This window comes from Perca fluviatilis, chromosome 11, assembly GCF_010015445.1.
Source record: "Perca fluviatilis chromosome 11, GENO_Pfluv_1.0, whole genome shotgun sequence".
NCBI lineage: Eukaryota > Metazoa > Chordata > Actinopteri > Perciformes > Percidae > Perca > Perca fluviatilis.
In genome coordinates, this window is record NC_053122.1 from 2,866,265 (window position 1) to 2,889,739 (window position 23,475).

General features: G+C 40.4%; 2 protein-coding genes across 2 annotated transcripts; both read right to left on the reverse strand.

Moving 5' to 3' along the window:
- Window positions 1-990: 990 nt before the first annotated feature.
- LOC120568007 (tripartite motif-containing protein 16-like) lies at window positions 991-23,475 on the reverse strand. Its single transcript, XM_039815180.1, has 2 exons — window positions 22,860-23,475; window positions 991-2,640 (listed from the first exon to the last, which is right to left on the reverse strand). The coding sequence occupies exons 1-2, from the start codon at window positions 23,456-23,458 to the stop codon at window positions 1,587-1,589; spliced, it is 1,653 nt and encodes a 550-aa protein (XP_039671114.1). The 5' UTR covers window positions 23,459-23,475; the 3' UTR covers window positions 991-1,586.
- Window positions 11,883-14,052, reverse strand: LOC120568008 (tripartite motif-containing protein 16-like). The gene has a single exon (XM_039815181.1). It carries the CDS (start codon window positions 13,925-13,927, stop codon window positions 12,131-12,133), a length of 1,797 nt encoding a protein of 598 aa, XP_039671115.1. The 5' UTR covers window positions 13,928-14,052; the 3' UTR covers window positions 11,883-12,130.

Consider the following 23,475-nt stretch of genomic DNA (forward strand, 5'->3'; position numbering starts at 1 on the left):
TAATTGAACGGAGGAATTAATTATGGTATTCTTCGATAGCCTGAGTAGCCCAACTTTAACCGTTGTTCATGTGAAATCTCAAAGACAGCCTGATGCTTAGACTCTTTGTGTCTGGCTGTTTGCCCTATCTATTCCTGTCGATAAAGTATATTAGGGTAAATCCTGTATAGTGCATACACTTGTAGCCGTTACGTATCTTTGTAAGTCGCAAACGCACGCCCCCCCCCCGTACCGGAAAAAAAGGCTCCCCCAAAGGCCACGGTATAGTTCGAAACACTGTCTGGGTGACTAGAATAAGACTGATGTTGACTCATTCTTGTTGCTTTCCTGTTCCCATCAGATATTAACAGATGTGCATTTGCTGTGTTTGGATCCAGTGTGATTTCATGCAAATATTTTAGGAAGTCAGTTCTGGTCTTGGGTTCACACACAGACACTGGTTGGTGCATTCATACATAAACACATTAAACATTATGAGATAAATATGTACATGTAACAAAATAACTTCAAAAACATTGGGAGAAAAGGGACAAAAGTGTCAAAAAAGTTTCAAATTAAATTTTGACCCAGGGTAACGAAGACCTGCATGGTCATCAGAAATACATGCTGTATAGATGAGGTTTAAAAGTTGAGGATGTGTAGAATATGTGCAGAAGACAGGACACACATTATATAAATATAAGGAGGCTTAAAGGCTGAAAAAGTGGACACATTAACAGGTGGCACAGACAGACACGACTACATGCGTTGCACCAAAAATGAGGTTCAAATGTCACGCAATGATCAATTGACTGCATGTTTTATACAACAGAAAAAACTGAAGTAACATCATCCTGAACCAACCTACACATGGTTAAAAAGAAAAAGGAAAGAGTAACTAAAGCTGTCAGATTAACAGATTAATGTAGTGGAGGTTTTGTGCAAAATAAATTACAAATATTAAGATAAAGAACTCATCTTAGAAACCTCTGAAAGACACACACAACAGTCTAATACTTCATAATTAAACATTTTATTACATTAAAAATAGCAATACAAACATAAGTGAATATAATTCAACGATTACATTTACAGATTCACTTCATCCACACAATCAATGTGTTTGACCCTCAGATAGGTTGAAGAGAATACTGAATAATCTCTTTTGATTATGATCAGGTTAAACAGATACATGTGATTATAGATTTCTTAAAGAGAACAAAGTAAAGAGAATAAAGGCGATCTGGTGAGAGTGTGTGTGTGTGTGTGTGTTACACCCATGTGGAAGAGAAACAACATACAAATACATATAAACAAATATTAAAACATTTAGAGAGTAGAGAAGTTTTCATTCTCAGTTCAAGTCAACAATCATGAGCAGTGATAGCCTCCGTGGCTAAACAGACACAGGAAGGAGCACCACCTAAAGAAACTCAAACATTTACACAACAACTAATGACAAGATGTCAAAGGACATCCCATAATGTTTGACTGACAGTTGATCTCTGTGCAATGAAGAAATGCCAAAACAATCAGCTCTCAGCAACAAACATGGAGACTAAATAAGTTAGAGTTAAAACAGAGATTAACCCTTAAATGACTTCTGTCTATTTCAGTTTACACAACTCAGCAGTGCCTCCAGGAGAATAAATAGTAAAACCAGCATAGAGGGGCTGAGTGAATGTGGTCTGGACTCTGTGGAGGAGAGTCATGGTTTCAGAGACTCTGTAGAAGGACAGAATACCTGCACTGTGATCCAGGTACACTCCTACTCTGGAGGACACAGGACCTGAGAGGATTCTTCTGACTTTGTTGTAACAATAGTAACTGCTTCTGTCTAAAGCCCAGGATTTTTCATTGAATCCAAACAAACCTTCATACAATCTCTCTGCTCTGCCGATATTCTTGTATGAGACTGCTACAGAAATGTTACCCATCTTCTCTACCTCCCAGTAACAACGTCCAGTCAGACTCTCTCTACTCAGGACCTGAGGACATCCAGTGAATCTGTCTGGGTGACTAGAATAAGACTGATGTTTTCTCATTCTTGTTGTTTTTCTGTTCCCCTCAGATAATAACAGCAGTGTGTGTGCTGTGTTTGGATCCAGTGTGATGTCACGTGAATATTTTAAGAATTCAGCTCTGGTCTTGGGTTTTGGTTGTGGCAGTAAAACGTCCACTTCAGTCCCTGTCAGTGAGCAGTTTGTCCATTCCTCTCTGAGAACGTCCTGTAGTTTATCTCTGACTTCTAACACGGCTGCTGTCACGTCCTCAAAGTAGCTCAGATGGCAGATATCGATGCTGGATGCTGATTGGCTGAGTGACAGTGAGGGGTAGTTGTGTAGAAACTGGTTGTGATCCTCTGTGTGTGAGAGCTTCTTCAGCTCAGCGTCTTTCCTCTTCAGCTCAGTGATCTCCTGCTCCAGCTTCTTCTGAAGCTCTTTGACTCGACTCACTTCACTTTTCTGCTGGGATCTGACCTGCTGCTTCACATCAGAGCTTCTTTTCTCCATGAGACAGATCAGCTCAGTGAAGATCTTCTCGCTGTCCTCCACTGCTTTATCAGCAGAGTCATTGATCACCTCTACCTGCTGTTGAAGTAGCTTCACATCTTTCTCTCTGTCCTGGATTCTCTGCTGGATGTTTTGTCGACTCCCCTCATTTTCCAGCTTTTTTTTTTTTTTTTTTTTTTTTTTTTTGGCGGGGGGGGGGGGGGGGGGGCCCCCCCCCCTCCCCACAAACAAAAAAAAAAAAAAAAAAAGAAAAACCAAACAAAAAAAAAAAACACCCACCCCCACAACCCAAACCACAACCACCCCCCCTCTCCTCCTGGGGGGGGGCCCCCGCCGGGCTTTTTTTTTTGGGGGGGGGCACAAGGAGGGGGGGGGGGGGGGGGGGGGGGGGGGGACAAACCCCCCCCCCCCCCCCGCGCGGGGGGGGCCCTTCCCTTTCCCCCCCCCCAAAAAACCACCCCCTTTTTTCTCTCCCGCATATAGCAGTGATCAGCAGGAGCAGCTTGGAGTCCAGTCTTCTTCAGCTCCTCCACTAAATCTGCTAACATGGTGTTTTTCAGCAGGACAGGCCTCGGTATGAACGTCTGCCTGCACTGAGGACAGCTGTGGATGTTCTTATGATCCTCTTTATCCCAGTGGCTTTTAATACAGTTCATGCAGTAGCTGTGTCCACAGGAAGTAGTCACCGGATCCTTCAGTAGATCCAAACAGATTGAACAAGAGAAGGTCTCCCTGTCCAGCTGAACTCCTTTCTGCGCCATTTCTGTTCTCCGTGACAACGCCTGTTCTGAACAGCATGTGTTTCTGCAGTCAACGGGAGCTGTCAGCTCTCAGATTTCACCACGTTGGTTACACCCACTAAAGGGAAGGAAAAGATAATACAATATTATACTAAGACTATTTAAGGCTACAGTATTATACTAACTTTTTTCAACATATATTATACTGTCTTTTTTTGACATAATATACTGTGACTTTGTTTTCCATACTATACCATTACGTGACTTTGTTTCGACATACTTTATTATATAAATATATTATTTATTATACTTTTTCAATATACTATGATTTATTTTAACATACTATGACTTTTTTTCGACATTATACTATGACTTTAACATACTATACTATGTCTTTTTGACATTATACTATGACTGTTTTCCATACTATGACTTTTTCAACATGCTATACTATGACTGTTTTCAATACTATACTATGAAAGCTTCTTAAACATATCCAAAAATCATTTTGTGAAAAATACGATAAGGATTTGGCATAATGCCATTGCTTACTGGGGTATGACAAAACGGTTTTCCCAATTCTCGCCCATTTTTGGTAATATGAAATGATTTTCACCCAGGCAGGGCAGACCCGGGTTTTAAACTTTGGTCCTCCAAAGGTCTTGCTAAAATATCTGATTTGTACAATGGAAAGGAATTCATGTCATTTAAAGATCTTAAATCCAAATATGGCATTCCTACATATAAATATCTCCAAATCAGAAATTATGTTCCATCTAAGCAGTGTAATAGCCTGGCGCTCCCCCCTTGTCCATTTTAGAAGACATCGCTTTAAAATATTTAAGAGCTAGAGGGACAGGTGTCGGTGCTTTACAATCAAAGTTTGTTAGCGGATCTAAGGAGTCTTCAAATAATATTTTACGGCCCTGGAATATGGATTTACATGAAAATGTATCAGGACGAATGGTCAGAAGCCTGCTCTTTGGTAAAAACCCAATCTGTAAACACACATTCTATACTGTTTCAATATAAATGGCTGAGTACACAGTACATTACTCCTATCAAGCTGCACCACTTTAACCCCAATATTCCTGACACATGCATTAAATATAGCCATCAGAAGGGGTCACGGTTTCATTGTATGTGGAGCTATCCACAGGTTGTACGCTTCTGGAGATTTCTCAATACTGTGCATTTTTTCAACATACTAGGACTTATTTCAACATACTATACCATGACTTTTTTTCAATACTATGACTTTTTTCGACATGCCATACTCTTAAGTCCAATTTAATAGACACAACAACACGACAATCAAGAACGAGTGACAGTCATTGTAAAACCTAAAATTAAAGTATTCTCAACATGAAACATGTTCCATAAAAAATGTGTTAGGAGGGACCTAGCGGTCTATTAGAAAAATGAAATTCATCTAACAAAACTAGGCCTAGCTTACCTCCATCTCTTTAAATACTAACACATACAAAAGACCTTGCCTTCTTCTCTAAAAAAGTGCTTAACAAAACCATACACAGGTGGCACCGACCTGTAAACCTTGTGTATCTATTTAAAGTTAATGTGTATGTTAAAAAGTTTTCTTTTAACAACTTTTCATCTTTAACATCTTAAGATGGCACAGACCGAGTTTGAAGTTGATCGGATGAAATCTCTAGGAGGGAGTTCAGTTAAAAAGTCTGGCGGGAAATGGCCAAAATCGCACTAATTTCGAACTTTGAAATCAAAATGAGCGGACTTCCTGTTGGGTTTAGGGTATGGCTCTAATGAAGTTTTTGTACATCTTGAGTTTTTGAATATGTTAAGCCCCTCAAAAGGCAATTCATTTTACAGAGAAAAGAAAGAAAGAAAGAAAGAAAGAAAAATTCCTTCAGTTTCAATAGGGCTCGCGTGTCGGGTGCTTCGGGCCCTAAATAAGCCCTAGCTTACCTCTAGTTCTTTAAACACAACAAAAGACCTTGCCTTCTTCTCTAAAAAAGTGCTTAACAAAACCATACACAGGTGGCACCGACCTGTAAACCTTGTGTATCTATTTAAAGTTAATGTGTATGTTAAAATGTCCAGGGTACCCCAACTTACCTAATGTCCTCAACCTCCAACCACATACAAGTCTAAACACAGAGCAGCCACAGGTCAACCAGCAGGGAGATCAGCAATCAGAGAGCAGTGTGCAGAAAGACTTAACTCTTCTCAGGGGTGCTCCTTTTATTGGCTGCCTTGAATGCTGATTGGTCAACTCCAAGCACAGGTGGAAAGCAATCATCTCAATCACCTGGAGAAAAAACAGAGTGAGGAGGGGGAGAAAAACAAGAGGGAAGATACATGCAAACACACAGACGTTGACATGACAGACATGCTATACTATAGCTTTTTTTTTTTTTATATATATATTTATTGAAAAACATTGCACAATGAAAATTACACAACAGTGAGGAAGAGATGTCACAAAAATAAACCCATATTTAGCTGTTTATCCTGTTTTTGCTTTTTTACCATACAGTATGTAAACAAACGAGTACACAAAGCAATCAAAATCCAAAGTTTAAAACATTCAGGCATTCACAAATTCACTCAAGCAGAAATTAAATAAATAAAGTACAACCAAGAAATAATAAAAAAAAACAATAACAGTGAGGGGTTCCATCAATCAGGGGGTAAAGAAGGAAGAGATTTAAAGAAAGTTAAAAAGGGCTGCCATTTACAGTAAAACTTGTTGGAGTCACCTCTCAGAGAATATTTAATCTTTTCTAATTTCAGAAAAAACATAACATCCCTTAGCCATTGAGTGCTGGAAGGGGCTTTTGTAGATTTCCAATGGAGAAGGAGATGCCGTCTCGCCAGTAAGGATGTGAAAGCAAGGATGTCTAATTGTTTCAATGTAAATCTATTGTAATCCTCTGGGCATCCGAATATGGCAATATGGGGAGAGATGGTCACAGTCGTCACAAGTATTTTGGAGATGAAATCGAGAAGTACCTCTGCCAGAAGGAAAAAACTAACGGGAAAGAATAAAACATATGAGTCAGATTGCAGCGATAGGTATGGCATTTGTCACACCTGTCGGTGACAGTGGGGAAAATTTGTGACAGGCGTGCCTTGGAGAAATGGATCCTGTACAAAACTTTGAACTGTATCAAAGTTAGACGGGCACAGGTTGAGCTAGAATGGATTTTGTTGAGGGCAACGTCCCACCAAGTGTCATGCACCTCCAACCCAAGTTCACCCTCCCAGACAGCCTTAAAGTGATGGTTCGGAGTAATTTACCCTAGGGTCCTTTGCACCATGACCTCGAGCCAAACACCCCCCCAGAAGCTTTTTTCACCTTTGTAAAGTTGTAAGTAAAGTTTGTAAGTACACCAGAAGTTTATGAACACTTGCCTGCTCTCTTCTGCTCTCTGTTGCTGCTGCTGCTGCTGCTGCTACCTGCAGTTAGACTCACAGCAGCAACAACAACAGAGAGCAGAAGAGAGCAGGCAAGTGTTATTACATAAACTTCTGGTGTACCTACCACTTCTTACAATCCATCGTTTTATGAGTGCATAACCTATATATACTAGTGTAGACCTTTGGTATCATTTCGGGCATTATTAGTGGGGTCATTTAAGAGATACAAACGTGGGTCCATTAGCCCCGCGCTAAGCTATTCAGCGGCTAACGCTACTCTACGCTAACTCACCCAATGTTAGACCCAGGTGAAAAAAGCTTCTGGGGGGGTGTTTGGCTCGAGGTCATGGTGCAAAGGACCCTAGGGTAAATTACTCCAAACCATCACTTTAACTTTAGAGATGGATGAGGTGTCATGATTCAGGAGTTTGTTATAAGTTTCTGAAATGAAAGATTTCTGAGGGGGGTCTGGAGAGAGAAACTCTTCCCACAATTGAAGTGGGGGTGATGAGGGAAAGGCTGGGAACAAGGATTTGGCGCAGTGTCTGATTTGGAAATAGCGGAAGAGGTGAGATGGCGGGAGTCGAAATTCACTTGACAAATCTGCAAAGCTACGGAAAGTACCATCCCTATAGAAATCTTTAAAAGCTTTCAGGCCTTTGTCATACCATGTAGAAAATGTGGGATCAGACAGTGCAGGTTGAAACAAATGTTTTTTTAGTAAAGGAGCTGAAGTAGATGGTGAAGTACATTTAAGATAACTTCTAAGTTGGTACCAGATTTTAAGAGTGGAATTTACCACCGGGTTATCTGTAAAGCCAGAGGGGTTGGTTGGGATAGAGGAGGTGAGCAAAGCTGACAGAGAGGACGAGCCGCATGAATGTATCTCTAACTTGCACCATGGGGGATGCGTAGATTTGGACCAAAATGAAATTTTATGAACATGTGTTGCCCAGTAGTATAATTGGATATTTGGGAGAGAGAGCCCGGCATTAAGTTTACATCTCTGAAGAGTTGATTTACTTATTCTGGATGCCTTTCCACACCATAAAAAGCTAGATATATCCTGATCAATAGTTTTAAAAAAGCGCTTAGACAGGAATAGAGGGAGACATTGGAATAGAAACAAGAACTTGGGTAAAATGTTCATTTTAACTGTGTTGATCCTACCTATAAGCGACAATGGCAAGCCCCTCCATCTTTGAAAGTCAGACTTGATTTTAGACATTAAAGGGGAGAAATTGGCAGAAAAAAGGGAGGTAAGCTTTCTGGTTACATTAACTCCTAAATACTTAAAACCTAAGGGGCACAATCTGAAGGGGATATCAGACTGACTCAATTGACACACCAGGGCATTGACAGGATAACATTCGCTTTTGGAGATATTAACTTTGTAACCAGAAAATGAGCCAAATTTCTGAATAAAGGACAAAATAACTGGAATAGAACGGCCGGGGTTGGAGACATATAACAACAAATCGTCCGCGTAAAGGGAAAGTTTAAATTCCATTCCAAAACGTGATATACCAGAAAAAATGGAGGAGGATCTCAGATAGATAGACAAAGGCTCAATGGCCAGCGCAAAGATTAAAGAGAGATAAAGGACAACCCTGTCGGGTGCCTCGAAATAGAGGAAAATAAGCAGACTGAATGCAATTGGTGGAAATACTAGCTTGTGGGGATGTATAGAAAAGGCGTATCCATGAAATGAACATATCACCCAACCCAAATTTGTTAAGTACGGCAAGCAGGAAGTTCCATTCGACCCTGTCGAATGCCTTTTCAGCGTCAATTGAAATGACCACTTCGGGGGTTATAGTGGAATTTTTTGAGTACATTATATTAAAAAGGGTGCGGACGTTGTAAAATAACTGACGGCCCTTTATAAAGCCAGTTTGCTCTTCTGAAATCATGGCTGGGAGAAATTTTTCCAAGCGGCTGGCAAGGATTTTAGCATCGGGGTGCGGTATCGGGGTTGCGGAGAGAGCTGAATATCCAAAGAGAGTGGGGCATGGTCAGAGATAACTATAGGATGATATTTAATTGTAGACACCTTGGAGATAAGTTTGGCATCAATGAAAAAATAATCAATCCGAGAGAAGGATTTATGCATATGCGAAAAAAAGGAATACTCCTTGATGGTAGGGTTGTTATACTATAGCTTTTTGACTTTTTGGTGGAATACTATACATTGACTTTTGTATTGTATTGTTTTGTCTTCAAGATCTAAACTTTATTCAAATGTGAGGGACGTAACTTTTGGAAGAAAAGTTTAAGAACAAGTGGCATCCATCTGTTTTCTATAAAGATTTTGCAGAACATTGAACTCATATACATTCATATCTTTGTTGTCATGCTATACTAGGACTTTTATTCAACATACTTTAGTATGACTTTTGTGTCAAATTTCTTTGACTTTTTACTACTTTTTTAAATACTATATTCTGACTTTTTGTGAGTAGGAGGACATGTTATTAATGTAGCTCAGGCAACGTCCAAGTAAAGAAAAATGCTTCCAATACAGTAAGGATTTTAACTTGTCTGATATGTGTCAATATTCAATTAATCTCACAAAAGCTTTAACATTAAAACAACCCAAACACACTGTAGTAGAGCTGAACTTTAGTAACCGGAAACACAAGCTCATATTAGTGAGAATTAACCAGAACATTATTAAAAAACATGTCAAACATCAGAGTCTCATAATAACGTCAGAGTACAGCTGAAATAAACAAAAGCAAACTACATAAAAACAATCTGTTACAACAACTTTCCAAAAAGAAAACATTGTTTTATTTTTCGTAAAAGATTAATTTTGAATTGCTTACAACAGTTTCACACAACTAACCAAGATGTATTAAACCCTGTATTTGTATTATAAATATTATTGTATCAGAGAAAAAACATATTCTTAACTAAAACATGCAGACAGTGATCTGATGAGCTTTAACCTCCACTACATCTCAGGTTATCAGGATGAAGGCGCCCTCTTGTGTCCTGCGAATGGGAAAGGACACCGATAAGCTGATCATGGTGGTATTTCAGGTAGAAGGTTTACCAAACTCTGAGTCCAACCCTGATGCCTGAGTTGATTTACCCTGAGATGGGAAACTCTGAGTTTTCGGTTTCAGAACAGCTGATATGAGTTGGTTCAATCAACTCGGAGTAGGTTCATGCGCATGCACTACCACAATAAAAAGGCAGCATGAATGGAGTCATGAATCTACAATTCACCATGGTAAGAAACCACAAACAAACGGGTCGGCGGAAATACTCATGCGCACATACAGTGAGTTTAAAAAAAAAAATAACAGCGGCTGCTGCAAAAGAGAGAATTTGCGTGGGAGAAAATTGCAGCTAGAGTAAATGCGTATATTCCAATATAGTGTATATCATATTTAATCATAAGTAGGCCCTATAGCCTAATATTACTGGTGAAATGGTATTGAACCTATAATCTATTTCATTTAGGTGCAAAACTGCGGACAAAAAAGTACTACGCCTACTAATCCCATTCTGAGGCTGCAGCACCATCATTAGCAGAATTATAATCCATAACTTTTATTTCAAAGGGTTTACATCATTCACCTGCAATAAGCCTACTGTGGAACTCCTTTTAAAAACGTTTAAAACACGTTTGCGATCGAGTCACACTCTTCTGACGGCGCGTTGCTACAGTGGCTCCGCATCACAATGTTGTAAAGACAAATGCTGTTTGCAAAAAAACGTAATGCGACAAAATAATCTGCTGGGATGTAAGAGCATAGATGGGTGACGTTGTTGATATGAGGACGGATAAGGTTATGTAGCCTAGGCTACATAACTGATCGACTGGGAAGAAAAACGATACCGCTCAAATAGGAAGTTATCTAAAAAATGTAATTTTCAATTTCAATATCCTCTCCCACATATAACACCCTGTGAAGTAAAGCAACTTCTTCATCAACGGGATCGTTGACAAAAGGAAATGCCATGTTTTGAGAAATAAAACGTTTTATAGTCTGCCTAACATTGTTATTAAACCAACATCATTTTTTTTTAGTCATGCAGATAAGAAACTGCATTAAAATGCGCCTGATACAGACTGAATGAATGAATGAATGAATGAGGAAATGAGTTTCTTTTAGTAGTTTCTTGAAGAAAACCTGCTCCCGACCAGGTTAGGTTCACAGGCTCAGTTACCATAGTAACTGACTCTGAGGTGAAGTTACCATAGTAACTGACTCTGAGGTGAAGTTACCTCTCTTTCTGAAACGGAAAACTCAGAGTTTCCCTCATCTCAGGGTTAACAAACTCAGAGTTTTCACTAAACCTGCTTTCTGAAATACCACCCACATCAGTCACACCCTGTAACACTGGTGCTGCATTCAAGTCTCATGGGAAACATGGGAGAGAAGAATTGCAGCTCTCAGGTTGAATATAGTATTTGGGAATGTAAGATTTGAGGCTAAACATTAAAATTTCTCTGACTTCTTGAATTCTGCTGAAAAACGTGGAAACCAAAAGTAAAGAATCAACTACACTATCTGTTGTCTTATGTGTGTCAGGACTTTTAAGCCTATGTAATAAATCCTCTTTATTTACTCAGTTCACAAAGAAAATGTTGGTTGTAAAAAGCAACAAGTGATAGAAAACTCTGCTCATTTCTCTGTGACTAAGCTGTTTTAGTGAGAAAAGTAGAAAGGAGACTGAATAACTTTAAACATGAACTCTGTACTTTGTGGTGTTTCAGGAGGAAAACTACCTCAGTTATAATCTAATATCAGTTTCACATTTTCTCCATCAGCTTTGTATGAAACCCTGGAATCAAGACAAGAAGAAAATACTTTGTTCATGTTAGTTTATTCATCATCAAAAACATTTAGTTAGTTCATACATCCCATCAGTAAAGTCTGTTCTATAATATTTATGTACAGATTCATCCACACAATCACTGTGTTTGACTCTCAGATGTAGAAAAGTCAATAATGAATAATCTCCTTATTGGTTATGATCAGGATAAACAAATAAATGTGATTATAGATTTCTTTACAAAGAGAACAAAGTATAGAGGATAAAGGAGATCTGGTGAGTGTGTGTGTGTGTGTGTGTGTGTGTGTGTGTGTGTGTGTGTGTGTGTGTGTGTGTGTGTGTGTGTGTGTGTGTCTCTTCAACCCATGATGTGAAAGAGAAACGACAATATACAAATACATCGATACAAATATTATTCAAACATTTAGAGAGCAGAGAAGTTTTCATTCTCAGTTCAGGTCAACAAACATCATCATGAGCAGTGATAGCCTCCGTGGCTAAACAGACACAGGAAGGAGTCACCTAAAGAAACTCAAACATTTACACAACAACTAATGACCAGATGCCAAAGGACATCCCATAATGTTTGACTGACAGCTGATCTCTGTGCAGTGAAGAAATGTCACAACAATCAGCTCTCAGCAACAAACATGAAGACTAAATAAGTTGAAGAGTTAAAACAGAGATTAACCCTTAAATGACTTCCGTCTACTTCAGCTCACACAACTCAGCAGTGGTTCCAGAATAATCAAGACTAAAACCAGCATAGAGCGGCTGAGTGAATGTGGTCTGGACTCTGTGGAGGAGAGTCATGGTTTCAGAGACGCTGTAGAAGGACAGAATACCTGCACTGTGATCCAGGTACACTCCTACTCTGGAGGACTCAGGACCTGAGACGGGAGTTTTGACTTTGTTGTAACAAAATAAATAACAATTTCTTTCCCAATGTAACGGCCATGATTTGTCATTGAATCCAAACAAACATTCATTCGACCTCCCTGCTCTGCTGATATTCTTGTATGCAACTGCTATATCTACTCCATACCCTCTCCTCTCCACCTCCCAGTAACAACGTCCAGTCAGACTCTCTCTACTCAGGACCTGAGGCCATCTAGTGAATCTGTCTGGGTGACTAGAATAAGCCTGATGTTTTCTCATTCTTGTTGCTTTTCTGTTCCCCTCAGATAATAACAGATGTGTGTGTGCTGTGTTTGGATCCAGTGTGATTTCACGTGAATATTGTAAGAAGTCAGCTCTGGTCTTGGGCTCTGGTTGTGACACTAAAAAATCCTCTAGAGTCAGCAGGGGTGTAGCAAAAACTTCTGGTCCCTGTACATACGCATTCTCTGTGGGCCCCTTCCAGCATCTCAAATCTTTGTGGTCCCTTCTCACATGAGGGTCCTGTTTGCTCTGTCTTCTGTTTACGGCCAGTCCTACAGCCTTTCCTGCCAGTGAGACGTTTGTCCACTTCTCTCTCAGAACGTCCTGTAGTTTATCTCTGACTTCTGATACAGCCGCTGTCATGTCCTCAAAGTAGCTCAGAGGACAGATATCGATGCTGGATGCTGATTGTGAGGGGTAGTTGTGTAGAAACTGGTTGTGATCCTCTGTGTGTGAGAGCTTCTTCAGCTCAGCGTCTTTCTTCTTCAGCTCAGTGATCTCCTGCTCCAGCTTCTCCTGAAGCTCTTTGACTCGACTCACTTCACTTTTCTGCTGGGATCTGACCTGCTGCTCCACATCAGAGCTTCTTTTCTCCAGGAGACAGATCAGCTCAGAGAAGATCTTCTCGCTTTCCTCCACTGCTTTATCAGCAGAGCGATTGATGGCCTCCGCCTGCTGTTGAAGCAGCTTCACATCTTTCTCTCTGTCCTGGATTCTCTGCTGGATGTTGTGTTGACTCCCCTCAAGCTTTTTCTGCCTCTCACTACTTTCTGCTGCAGCAGAGACTGTGTCATGGCCTTTATGTTCCTCCATTAAGCAGAGATAACAGATAAGCTGCTGATCAGTACGGCAGAACATCTTCATCACCTCATCATGACGAGAGCAGATGTTCTCCTGGAGCTTCTTGGAGGGCTCCACCAGCTTGTGTTTCTTTAACTGAGCCACATCATAATGAGGCTGGAGGTGTTGATCACAGTAAGACATCAGACACATCAAACAGGACTTGATGGCTTTTAGTTTTCTCCCAGTGCAGAAATCACAGGCCACATCTTCAGCTCCAGCATAGCAGTGATCAGCAGGAGCAGCTTGGAGTCCAGTCTTCTTCAGCTCCTCCACTAAATCTGCTAACAAGTTGTTTTTCAGCAGGACAGGCCTCGGTGTGAACGTCTGCCTGCACTGAGGACAGCTGTGGATGTTCTTATGATCCTCTTCATCCCAGTGGCTTTTAATGCAGTTCATGCAGTAGTTGTGTCCACAGGAAGTAGTCACCGGATCCTTCAGTAGATCCAGACAGATCGAACAAGAGAAGGTCTCCGGGTCCAGCTGAACTCCTTTCTGCGCCATTTCACCTCTTAGTGATGACTGCCTGACTGTGAGTATTCTGTGACTGTCTCATCAAGGGTTTAGTGTTCATTGTCATCACACAACAAAGGAAGGAGTTATCAAGCTTTTCTACATTCCAGGACGAGGAGCAGCACTTTCAGTTTGAACTTTGTTTCCAAATTTAAAATGAAGCCTCAGTTAAAACCTGCTCCACATCTGACTATTTTATTCAATTGTCATATACATATTTATTTACACATTTTGACGGTTAATTTGTGTTAATAAAATACTGCAGCATGCCTATGTGATAATCTGCTGTTACTCTAAAATATTACTCAAAGTTTCTCCTCACATTTCAACCATCAACTCCCTTTTTGTTGTCGTCCTTGAGCTAGGCAGTAACAAATGGGGGTCCTAGGTTCAAAATCCTGATGAGCCCCCATCTGTCACCGCCCGACTCAAGACTGAAAACCAAAAAGTCGGCCACGCAGAGATGTATTAATCAAAGGAAGTTTATTTAAGGCCAATTTACTAATCCATAAGCTGGTGGGGTGTGTTAGTATGAGAGACATCAGTCGTGTCTTAAAGGTCCCATGACATAGTGCTCTTTGGATGCTTTTATATAGACCTTAGTGGTCCCCTAATACTGTATCTGAAGTCTCTTTTATATAAGCCTTAGTGGTCCCCTAATACTGTATCTGAAGTCTCTTTTATATAGACCTTAGTGGTCCCCTAATACTGTATCTGAAGTCTCTTTTATATAGACCTTAGTGGTCCCCTAATACTGTATCTGAAGTCTCTTTTATATAGACCTTAGTGGTCCCCTAATACTGTATCTGAAGTCTCTTTTATATAGACCTTAGTGGTCCACTAATACTGTATCTGAAGTCTCTTTTATATAGACCTTAGTGGTCCCCTAATACTGTATCTGAAGTCTCTTTTATATAGGCCTTAGTGGTCCACTAATACTGTATCTGAAGTATCTTTTATATAGGCCTTAGTGGTCCCCTAATACTGTATCTGAAGTCTCTTTTATATAGACCTTAGTGGTCCCCTAATACTGTATCTGAAGTCTCTTTTATATAGACCTTAGTGGTCCCCTAATACTGTATCTGAAGTCTCTTTTATATAGACCTTAGTGGTCCCCTAATACTGTATCTGGAGTCTTTTATATAGACCTTAGTGGTCCCTAATACTGTATCTGAAGTCTCTTTTATAGACAGCAGTGGTCCCCTAATACTGTATCTGAAGTCTCTTTTATATAGACCTTAGTGGTCCCCTAATACTGTATCTGGAGTCTTTTATATAGACCTTAGTGGTCCCCTAATACTGTATCTGAAGTCTCTTTTATATAGGCCTTAGTGGTCCCCTAATACTGTATCTGAAGTCTCTTTTATATGAGCCTTAGTGGTCCCCTAATACTGTATCTGAAGTCTCTTTTATATAGACCTTAGTGGTCCACTAATATACTGTATCTGAAGTCTCTTTTATATAGACCTTAGTGGTCCCCTAATACTGTATCTGAAGTCTCTTTTATATAGACCTTAGTGGTCCCCTAATACTGTATCTGAAGTCTCTTTTATATAGGCCTTAGTGGTCCACTAATACTGTATCTGAAGTCTCTTTTATATAGGCCTTAGTGGTCCCCTAATACTGTATCTGAAGTTTCTTTCCCGAAATTCAGCCTTGGTGCAGAATTCCAGCCACTAGAGCCAGTCCCATAATGAGCTTTCCTTAGGATGTGCCATTTCTGTGTCTGTAGCTATTGAGGAGGAGAGAGGGGGGGGGGGGCAAGGTGGAGGGTGGGGGTGTGGCCTTGACCAACTGCTACTTTGCTCGTTTGAAAGCCATGATGTCTCTCTCTCATGGGTGGGCCAAATTCTCTGGGAGGGCAAAGCAGAGAAAGAGGAGGTAACCTTTCTCCTTATGACCTCATAAGGAGAAGATTCCAGATCGGCCCATCTGAGCTTTCATTTTCTCAAAGGCAGAGCAGGATACCCAGGGCTCGGTTTACACCTGTCGCCATTTCAAGCCACTGGGGGACCATAAGCAGGCTTGGGGAATGCATATTAATGTTAAAAAAACTCAATGCCATGGGACCTTTAAGTGTGTGAATGAGTGAAAGTATGGTGTAGTGCGTGTTACCAGATACCAGTATCTGCAAAACAAAGGAGGCACAGTGTGAGGGATCGTCACACTGAAATACACACTGCTAATTTAAAATTTGACAAGTAACTTTCTTCATAAAAAACTTAAATTATTAATGCTTCCATTAAATACTGTACTTACATAATCATTAATCAAGCCAAATTGCGGTTTGATTCACGATTTGATTTTGGAAAGAGCAGAAGATTAAAACATTAAACGAGCTATGCTTTGCCTGCAGCAGCAGGGGTAGCCTGGTTTGTGATTGTATTTGCATACGCTTTGTTGATCTGATTGGTTGATTTGGCCCGTCTATCACCAACATAGGTGGTGATAGACAGATGGTTTATCCAATCAGCTAACCAGTATTTTCGCCCCTTCCAAAAAGTTCTCCAACGGTAAGGTCCCAGATGGATATGCCGAGCAAATGCGAAGCAATCCATCTGGCGGAGTCAGGTTACCTCTGATTGGCTTACCCGGACATTCTCACCCTAAACCTAACCAATTCAAACAACAAAGGCAATGAGTAATAGCCAATCAGAGGCAGAGTAGGGTGGTCATGTCTTCTCCATCCTCAGAAACACACATTTGTGAGTAGGGAAGGTAAGACAACTGCAGGGCATCAGAGAAAGTGGCAACAGGTGAAGATCTTTGATTTACAAAGAAGGAGGGCCAACAGTAAGGCCTCTTTCACACTGCCTGCGCGGTGTGAGCGTGTCAGCTGCGTGGCGTGTCCATTTTTATTTCGGCTCCCATGTTAACAGGTTAGATCTTGCACACTGCCTGCGTGACCCACTTGTCTCAGGCGCGGCTTGAGCATGCTAGAAATAGGACTGACGCCTATTTTTCATGCGACACACAAGCGTGTTGGAAGCGTTTCCAGGCAAAATAGAATAGGAAAAGATGTTTATATGTCATTTTGACACGAATACATTTATAAATGACATTTTGATGTTTGAAAGTCTCTAGGTTTTGACATGAATGCAGATATAAATGTAATAATTATAAATTTTCTAATATTGCACCTGTCGATACAGAACCAAATATTCTGTAGCCTATTTTGCCGTCAATACTGCCGACGTTGTCTTTGCTGTGATCAAATTAGATAAGATTAGATTCAACTTTATTGTCATTGTGTAGAGTACAAGTACAAAGACAATTAAATGCAGTTTGCGTCCAACCAGAAGTGAAAAAAGAGCAGAAAAGGTGTAGACAGGACAAGAAATATAGTGCAGTGTTATAAGAGCTGAATAAATATGGCTATGAAATATGAACAATGTATGAACAACATGTACAGATATGTGCAATGTAGTAGCAGCGACATTATACTAGTAGTAAGAATAATATAGATGTATGCAGTGTATTAGCAGAATATATAATAAGAAAAACAAAATATGGATATACTGAATGAACCATATAGACAGATATGTACAGTATGTACAGCTATGTGCAGTGTAGTAACATTATAAGAGTAGTAAGAATAAGTGTATGTGCAGGATGAAGAGCAGTAGAATATGGCTATGTATAAGTGTAAATACAGTATGTACATCTGTAAATAAATATCATAATATAACAAGGCTAGCAGCAGCAGAGCCGCGTCAGACACGTTTCTAGTGTGCAAAGACAGAAAACGCCACGCAGCCGCTATGGGAAGAGGCCTAAAGGTCCTGATTAGGGAGGGACAGAAGCCAGAGACAGCAGGACATTCACTAATGACAGATCAAGCACAATTTTGCTTGGTCTCTCAGATTTTCTTGCTGTGCCATTTCACCTTCTTTGATCTCTTGGCTACCTCATTTCTTTTCTTTCTCTCTTTACTCCTCGGTTGGTTATATGTATATTCTAGTCTGTTGACTATGTGTTGAGGAGGTCAGAAACGTTGATAAAGGGGTTGGTGATGTAATGTAATGGATGCTGATGTTGTTGTTGACGATGGTCATTGTTGATTATATTGGGTCAACTTTGCAGGCTGAAATGCAGGTTACTTTTACGCGGCTATCCATGCACCTTGTACTGGAATTTATTTGTCCTCTCATTGTTACGGTTGTGTTCCATTTGGACTGTGTGTAGAACTTGTATGTATTTATGTGTGTTGTATGTGTTGATACTTGCTGCACACCTAACTGCCCTTCAGGGACACAAATAAAGTTGAAGTTGAAGAATTGGCGAGTGTGTTACTGCGACTGATCTGCGTCATCATTGTAATTAAACAACACAACACAGGAAGGGGTTATCAAGGTTTTCTACATTCCAGGACGAGGAGCAGCACTTTGGTTTTGTTTCCTCGTTTAAAATGAAGCCTCGGTTAAAACTTGCCCGACATATAACTCTTCTTCTTTAAAGTCTGTACATATTTATTACATTTTTTCTACAACAGTGTTTTTCTATATTACAGTATTATTATCTGCTGTTACTCTGAAATATTAATTTAAACCCTAAAGCTGCCTACACATGATAGGCAGCAAAACCGCTCTGCGTCGGCCGTTCCGTTTATTTCCTCTGGGGGAGAACGGTGGCGCCCTACTAGGCGTTGCGCTACCCCTGGCGTTGTGCACCGCTCTGATTTGCCACTTTGCTCAAATTTCAAATTATTTCAACTTTGACCTAGTTGCCACTGACCTTTCGAAAGCACAACCAATGAGATAACAGCTGTACGTGACTTAGTTAGAAGCGACATATATGATATCAGAAACCGGAAAAACAATGGAAGAAAAGCTCATCCTCTCTGTCTTGGAGTTCCCTGAACTGTACGACAACTTTTTATAGACGTATCACGATCTCGGCAGAAAAACTCACACATGGCGTAATGTCAGCAGTCAGATGGGATTACCAGGCTTGTGAATAGGCATAACGTTTATTAGCAATTGGCTGCGCTTGGCTCTCTGTGCACAGTTAGGTAGGGCGCGGAGAGGAAATCACTTATCATGTGTAGGAACTTCAAACTTCAAACCTCTAATATTGACTGTTGATTTGTGTCTATCCTACTGTCTACTTTATTCCCTTATAATGCCCATATTACTTACTTATTACTATGTATTGCACTACCACCATGACACACACTCTCATAGAGCACCTTACTTTTTATTTAGTATCTTTTCTTTTATTTTCCATATTATTCATGTGGATTTGTTATTTTATCATCCTGTTTATGATGTATGTGTATGTTGTGTGTGATGTCTTTAAGCTACTGGGACCTTGAATTTCCCCTTGGGGATCAATAAAGTATCTACCTACCTACCTACCTACCTACCTACCTATCTACCTACCTACCTACCTACCTACCTATCTACCTATCTACCAACCTACCTACCTACCTACTGTATCCATCTATCTAGGCGGCTTAAACCTAAACTCCCATTTTGTTGCCGGCCTTGAGCCGGGTGGTAACAATTGGGGTCCCAGGTGTAAAACCCAGACGAGCCCCCATTTGTCATCGCCCAACTCAAACCAAAAGGGAGACCACATATAGATATATTAAACAAAAGTAGTTTATTTAACTCAAACTAACTAAACCTTAATGTAACTGGTGGGTTGTGAAAGTATGAGAGACATCAGTCGTGTCTGAAGTGTTTGGATTAGTTAAAGTATGCCAATCGTTAACGAATGGGGGTCCCGGTTTAAAACCCGGACGAGCCCCCAGAAAACACCTGCTAATTTAAATTTTAACTAAACTAACTTTCTGTTTACCTTAAACAGCTTAAATCTATCTTAACCTTTGTGTTGTCTTCAGGTCGACAAACAAGCAACTTTTTGTTTTTCTGGGTCAAAATTTTAAATTAAAACTTTTTGGTCAACATTTTGGTTGCTTTCCCCCCCAATGTTTTTGTCACTTTTATCCACGTTTTTTTGGCACTTTTTCCGATGTTTTTGACAATTTTTTCAACAAACTGATAATTTACTAGTTGTATGGAACCATCCATGTTTTTTTTTTCAACAATTTGGTTGAAAGAAACCCAAATTTCTGATATAGAAACTTTTTGAAAATGGGTCAAATTTGACCCGAGGACACCAGGAGGGTTAAACAGCTACAGTCCATTATGACTTATTAACATACCTGCAAACTCAGAAAGGCTGAAAAAGGTGACTCATTTTATACCACATTCAACACCCCAGGTGAAGAAAATAAAGGGTAAACACAACATTTTCCCGGTGCTAAAACAATACTTTTAAAACTGTGTCTGAACCGAAAGATTAAAAAATATATAATACAACAGTTGGCAACATTAAAGAATGGCTTGCTTATTGCTAAGGCCACAGGGTCAAAATTATATGATTTATTAAAAATTTAACAACTTAAAAGAAACAGTTTATTGCCATCGAAATATTTTCAGTGAACCAAAGTCACCTACAACACGTCACCAACTGAATGATGACGTTATATCTGGAAAAATGTTTTTAAGATGCTCATGAACACACGGGAAGACCTGTCCAAACGTTAAAAAACATCAGTAAATAGACATTTAAATAGACGTCATATTACACTGTGTCAGTGTGTTCACATCAGTCGCACCCTGTAACACTCGTGCTGCATTCAAGTCTCATGGGAAACATGGGAGAGAAGAATTGTAGCTCTCAGATTGTAAATAGTATTTGGGAATGTGAGATTTGAGGCTAAACATTAAAATGTCTGACTTCTTGAATTCTGCTGAAACAACATGGAAACCAAAAGTAAAGAATCAACTTCACATTATATGTTATTTCATGAGTGTCAGGACTTTTAAGCCTATGTAATAAATCCTCTTTATTTACTCATTTCACAAAGAAAATGTTGGTTATAAAAAGCAACAAGTGATAGAAAAATCTGCTAATTTCTCTGTGACTAAGCTGTTTTAGTGAGAAAAGTAGAAAGGACCGAGACTGACTGACTCTTAACATGAACTCTGTACTTTGTGGTGTTTCAGGAGGAAAACTGCCTCAGTTATAATCTCATATCAGTTTCACATTTTCTCCATCAGCTTTGTATGAAACCCTGGAATCAAAACAAGAAGAAAATACTTTGTTCACGTTAGTTTATTCATCATCAAAAACATTTAGTTCGCACATCCAATCAGTAAATTCTGTTCTATAATATTTATGTACAGTTTCATCCACACAATCACTGTGTTTGACTCTCAGATATATAAAAGACAATTATGAATAATCTCCTTATTGGTTATGATCAGGATAAACAGATATATGTGATTATATATTTCTTTACAAAGAGAACAAAGTCTAGAGGATAAAGGATATCTGGTGATTTCTCTCTTATACCCATGATGTGGAAGAGAAACAACAACATACAAATACATCGATACAAATATTCATCAAACATTTAGAGAGCAGAAAAGTTTTCATTCTCAGTTCAGGTCAACAAACATCATCATGAGCAGTGATAGCCTCCGTGGCTAAACAGACACAGGAAGGAGCCACGTACAGAAACTCAAACATTTACACAACAACTAATGACAAGATGTCAAAGGACATCCCATAATGTTTGACTGACAGCTGATCTCTGTGCAGTGAAGAAATGTCACAACAATCAGCTCTCAGCAACAAACATGGAGACAAAATAAGTCTAAGAGTTAAAACAGAGATTAACCCTTAAATGACTTCCGTCTACTTCAGCTCACACAACTCAGCAGTGGTTCCAGAATAATCAAGACTAAAACCAGCATAGAGCGGCTGAGTGAATGTGGTCTGGACTCTGTGGAGGAGAGTCATGGTTTCAGAGATGCTGTAGAAGGACAGAATACCTGCAATGGGATCCAGGTACACTCCTACTCTGGAGGACACAGGACCTAAAACGGGAGTTTGGACTTTGTTGTGACAAAATAAATAACTATTTCTTTCCCAATGTAACGGCCATGATTTGTCATTGAATCCAAACAAACATTCCTTCGACCTCCCTGCTCTGCTGATATTCTTGTATGCAACTGCTATATCTACTCCATTCCCTCTCCTCTCCACCTCCCAGTAACAACGTCCAGTCAGACTCTCTCTACTCAGGACCTGAGGCCATGCAGTGAATCTGTCTGGGTGAATAGAATAAGACTGTCGTTGTCTCTCGAATGTTGCTTTTCTGTTCCCCTCAGATAATAGCAGATGTGTGTGAGCTGTGTTTGGATCCATTGTGATTTCACGTGAATATTGTAAGAAGTCAGCTCTGGTCTTGGGCTCTGGTTGTGACAGTAAAAAATCCTCTAGAGTCAGCAGGGGTGTAGCAAAAACTTCTGGTCCCTGTACATACACATTCTCTGTGGGCCCCTTCCAGAATCTCAAATCTTTGTGGTCCCTTCTCACATGAGGGTCCTGTTTGCTCTGTCTTCTGTTTACCGCCAGTCTAACAGCCTTTCCTGCCAGTGAGACGTTTGTCCACTTCTCTCTCAGGATGTCCTGTAGTTTATCTCTGACTTCTGATACAGCCGCTGTCACATCCTCAAAGTAGCTCAGAGGACAGATATGGATGCTGGATGTTGATTGGCTGAGTGGTGACAGTGAGGGGTAGTTGTGTAGAAACTGGTTGTGATCCTCTGTGTGTGAGAGCTTCTTCAGCTCAGCGTCTTTCCTCTTCAGCTCAGTGATCTCCTGCTCCAGCTTCTCCTGAAGCTCTTTGACTCGACTCACTTCACTCTTCTGCTGGGATCTGACCTGCTGCTTCACATCAGAGCTTCTTTTCTCCAGGAGACAGATCAGCTCAGTGAAGATCTTCTCGCTGTCCTCCACTGCTTTATCAGCAGAGTCATTGATCACCTCCACCTGCTGTTGAAGTAACTTCACATCTTTCTCTCTGTCCTGGATTCTCTGCTGGATGTTGTGTTGACTCCCCTCGAGCTTTTTCTGCCTCTCAGTCCTTTCTGCTGCAGCTGAGACTGTGTCGTGGCCTTTATGTTCCTCCATTAAGCAGAGATAACAGATAAGCTGCTGATCAGTACGGCAGAACATCTTCATCACCTCATCATGACGAGAGCAGACGTTCTCCTGGAGCTTCTTGGAGGGCTCCACCAGCTTGTGTTTCTTTAACGGAGCCACATCATAATGAGGCTGGAGGTGTTGATCACAGTAAGAGGCCAAACAGACCAGACAGGACTTGATGGCTTTTAGTTTCCTCCCAGTGCAGACATCACAGGCCACATCTTCAGCTCCAGCATAGCAGTGATCAGCAGGAGCAGCTTGGAGTCCAGTCTTCTTCAGCTCTTTCACTAAATCTGCTAACATGGTGTTTTTCAGCAGGACAGGCCTCGGTGTGAATGTCTGCCTGCACTGAGGACAGCTGTGGCTGTTCTTATGATCCTCTTCATCCCAGTGGCTTTTAATGCAGTTCATGCAGTAGTTGTGTCCACAGCAAGTAGTCACCGGATCCTTCAGTAGATCCAGACAGATCGAACAAGAGAAGGTCTCCCGTTCCAGCTGAACTCCTTTCTGCGCCATTTCACCTCTTAGTGATG

Bases quoted from the DNA above. Each gene is read 5' to 3' on its own strand.
- LOC120568008 (XM_039815181.1), bottom strand. From the start codon at position 13,927: ATGGCGCAGAAAGGAGTTCAGCTGGACCCGGAGACCTTCTCTTGTTCG.
- LOC120568007 (XM_039815180.1), bottom strand. From the start codon at position 23,458: ATGGCGCAGAAAGGAGTTCAGCTGGAACGGGAGACCTTCTCTTGTTCG. The intron at 2,641-22,859 runs CGAGGGGAGTCA...AAAGCTGGAAAA, and splicing joins ACTGAGAGGCAGAAAAAGCT to TGAGGGGAGTCGACAAAACA.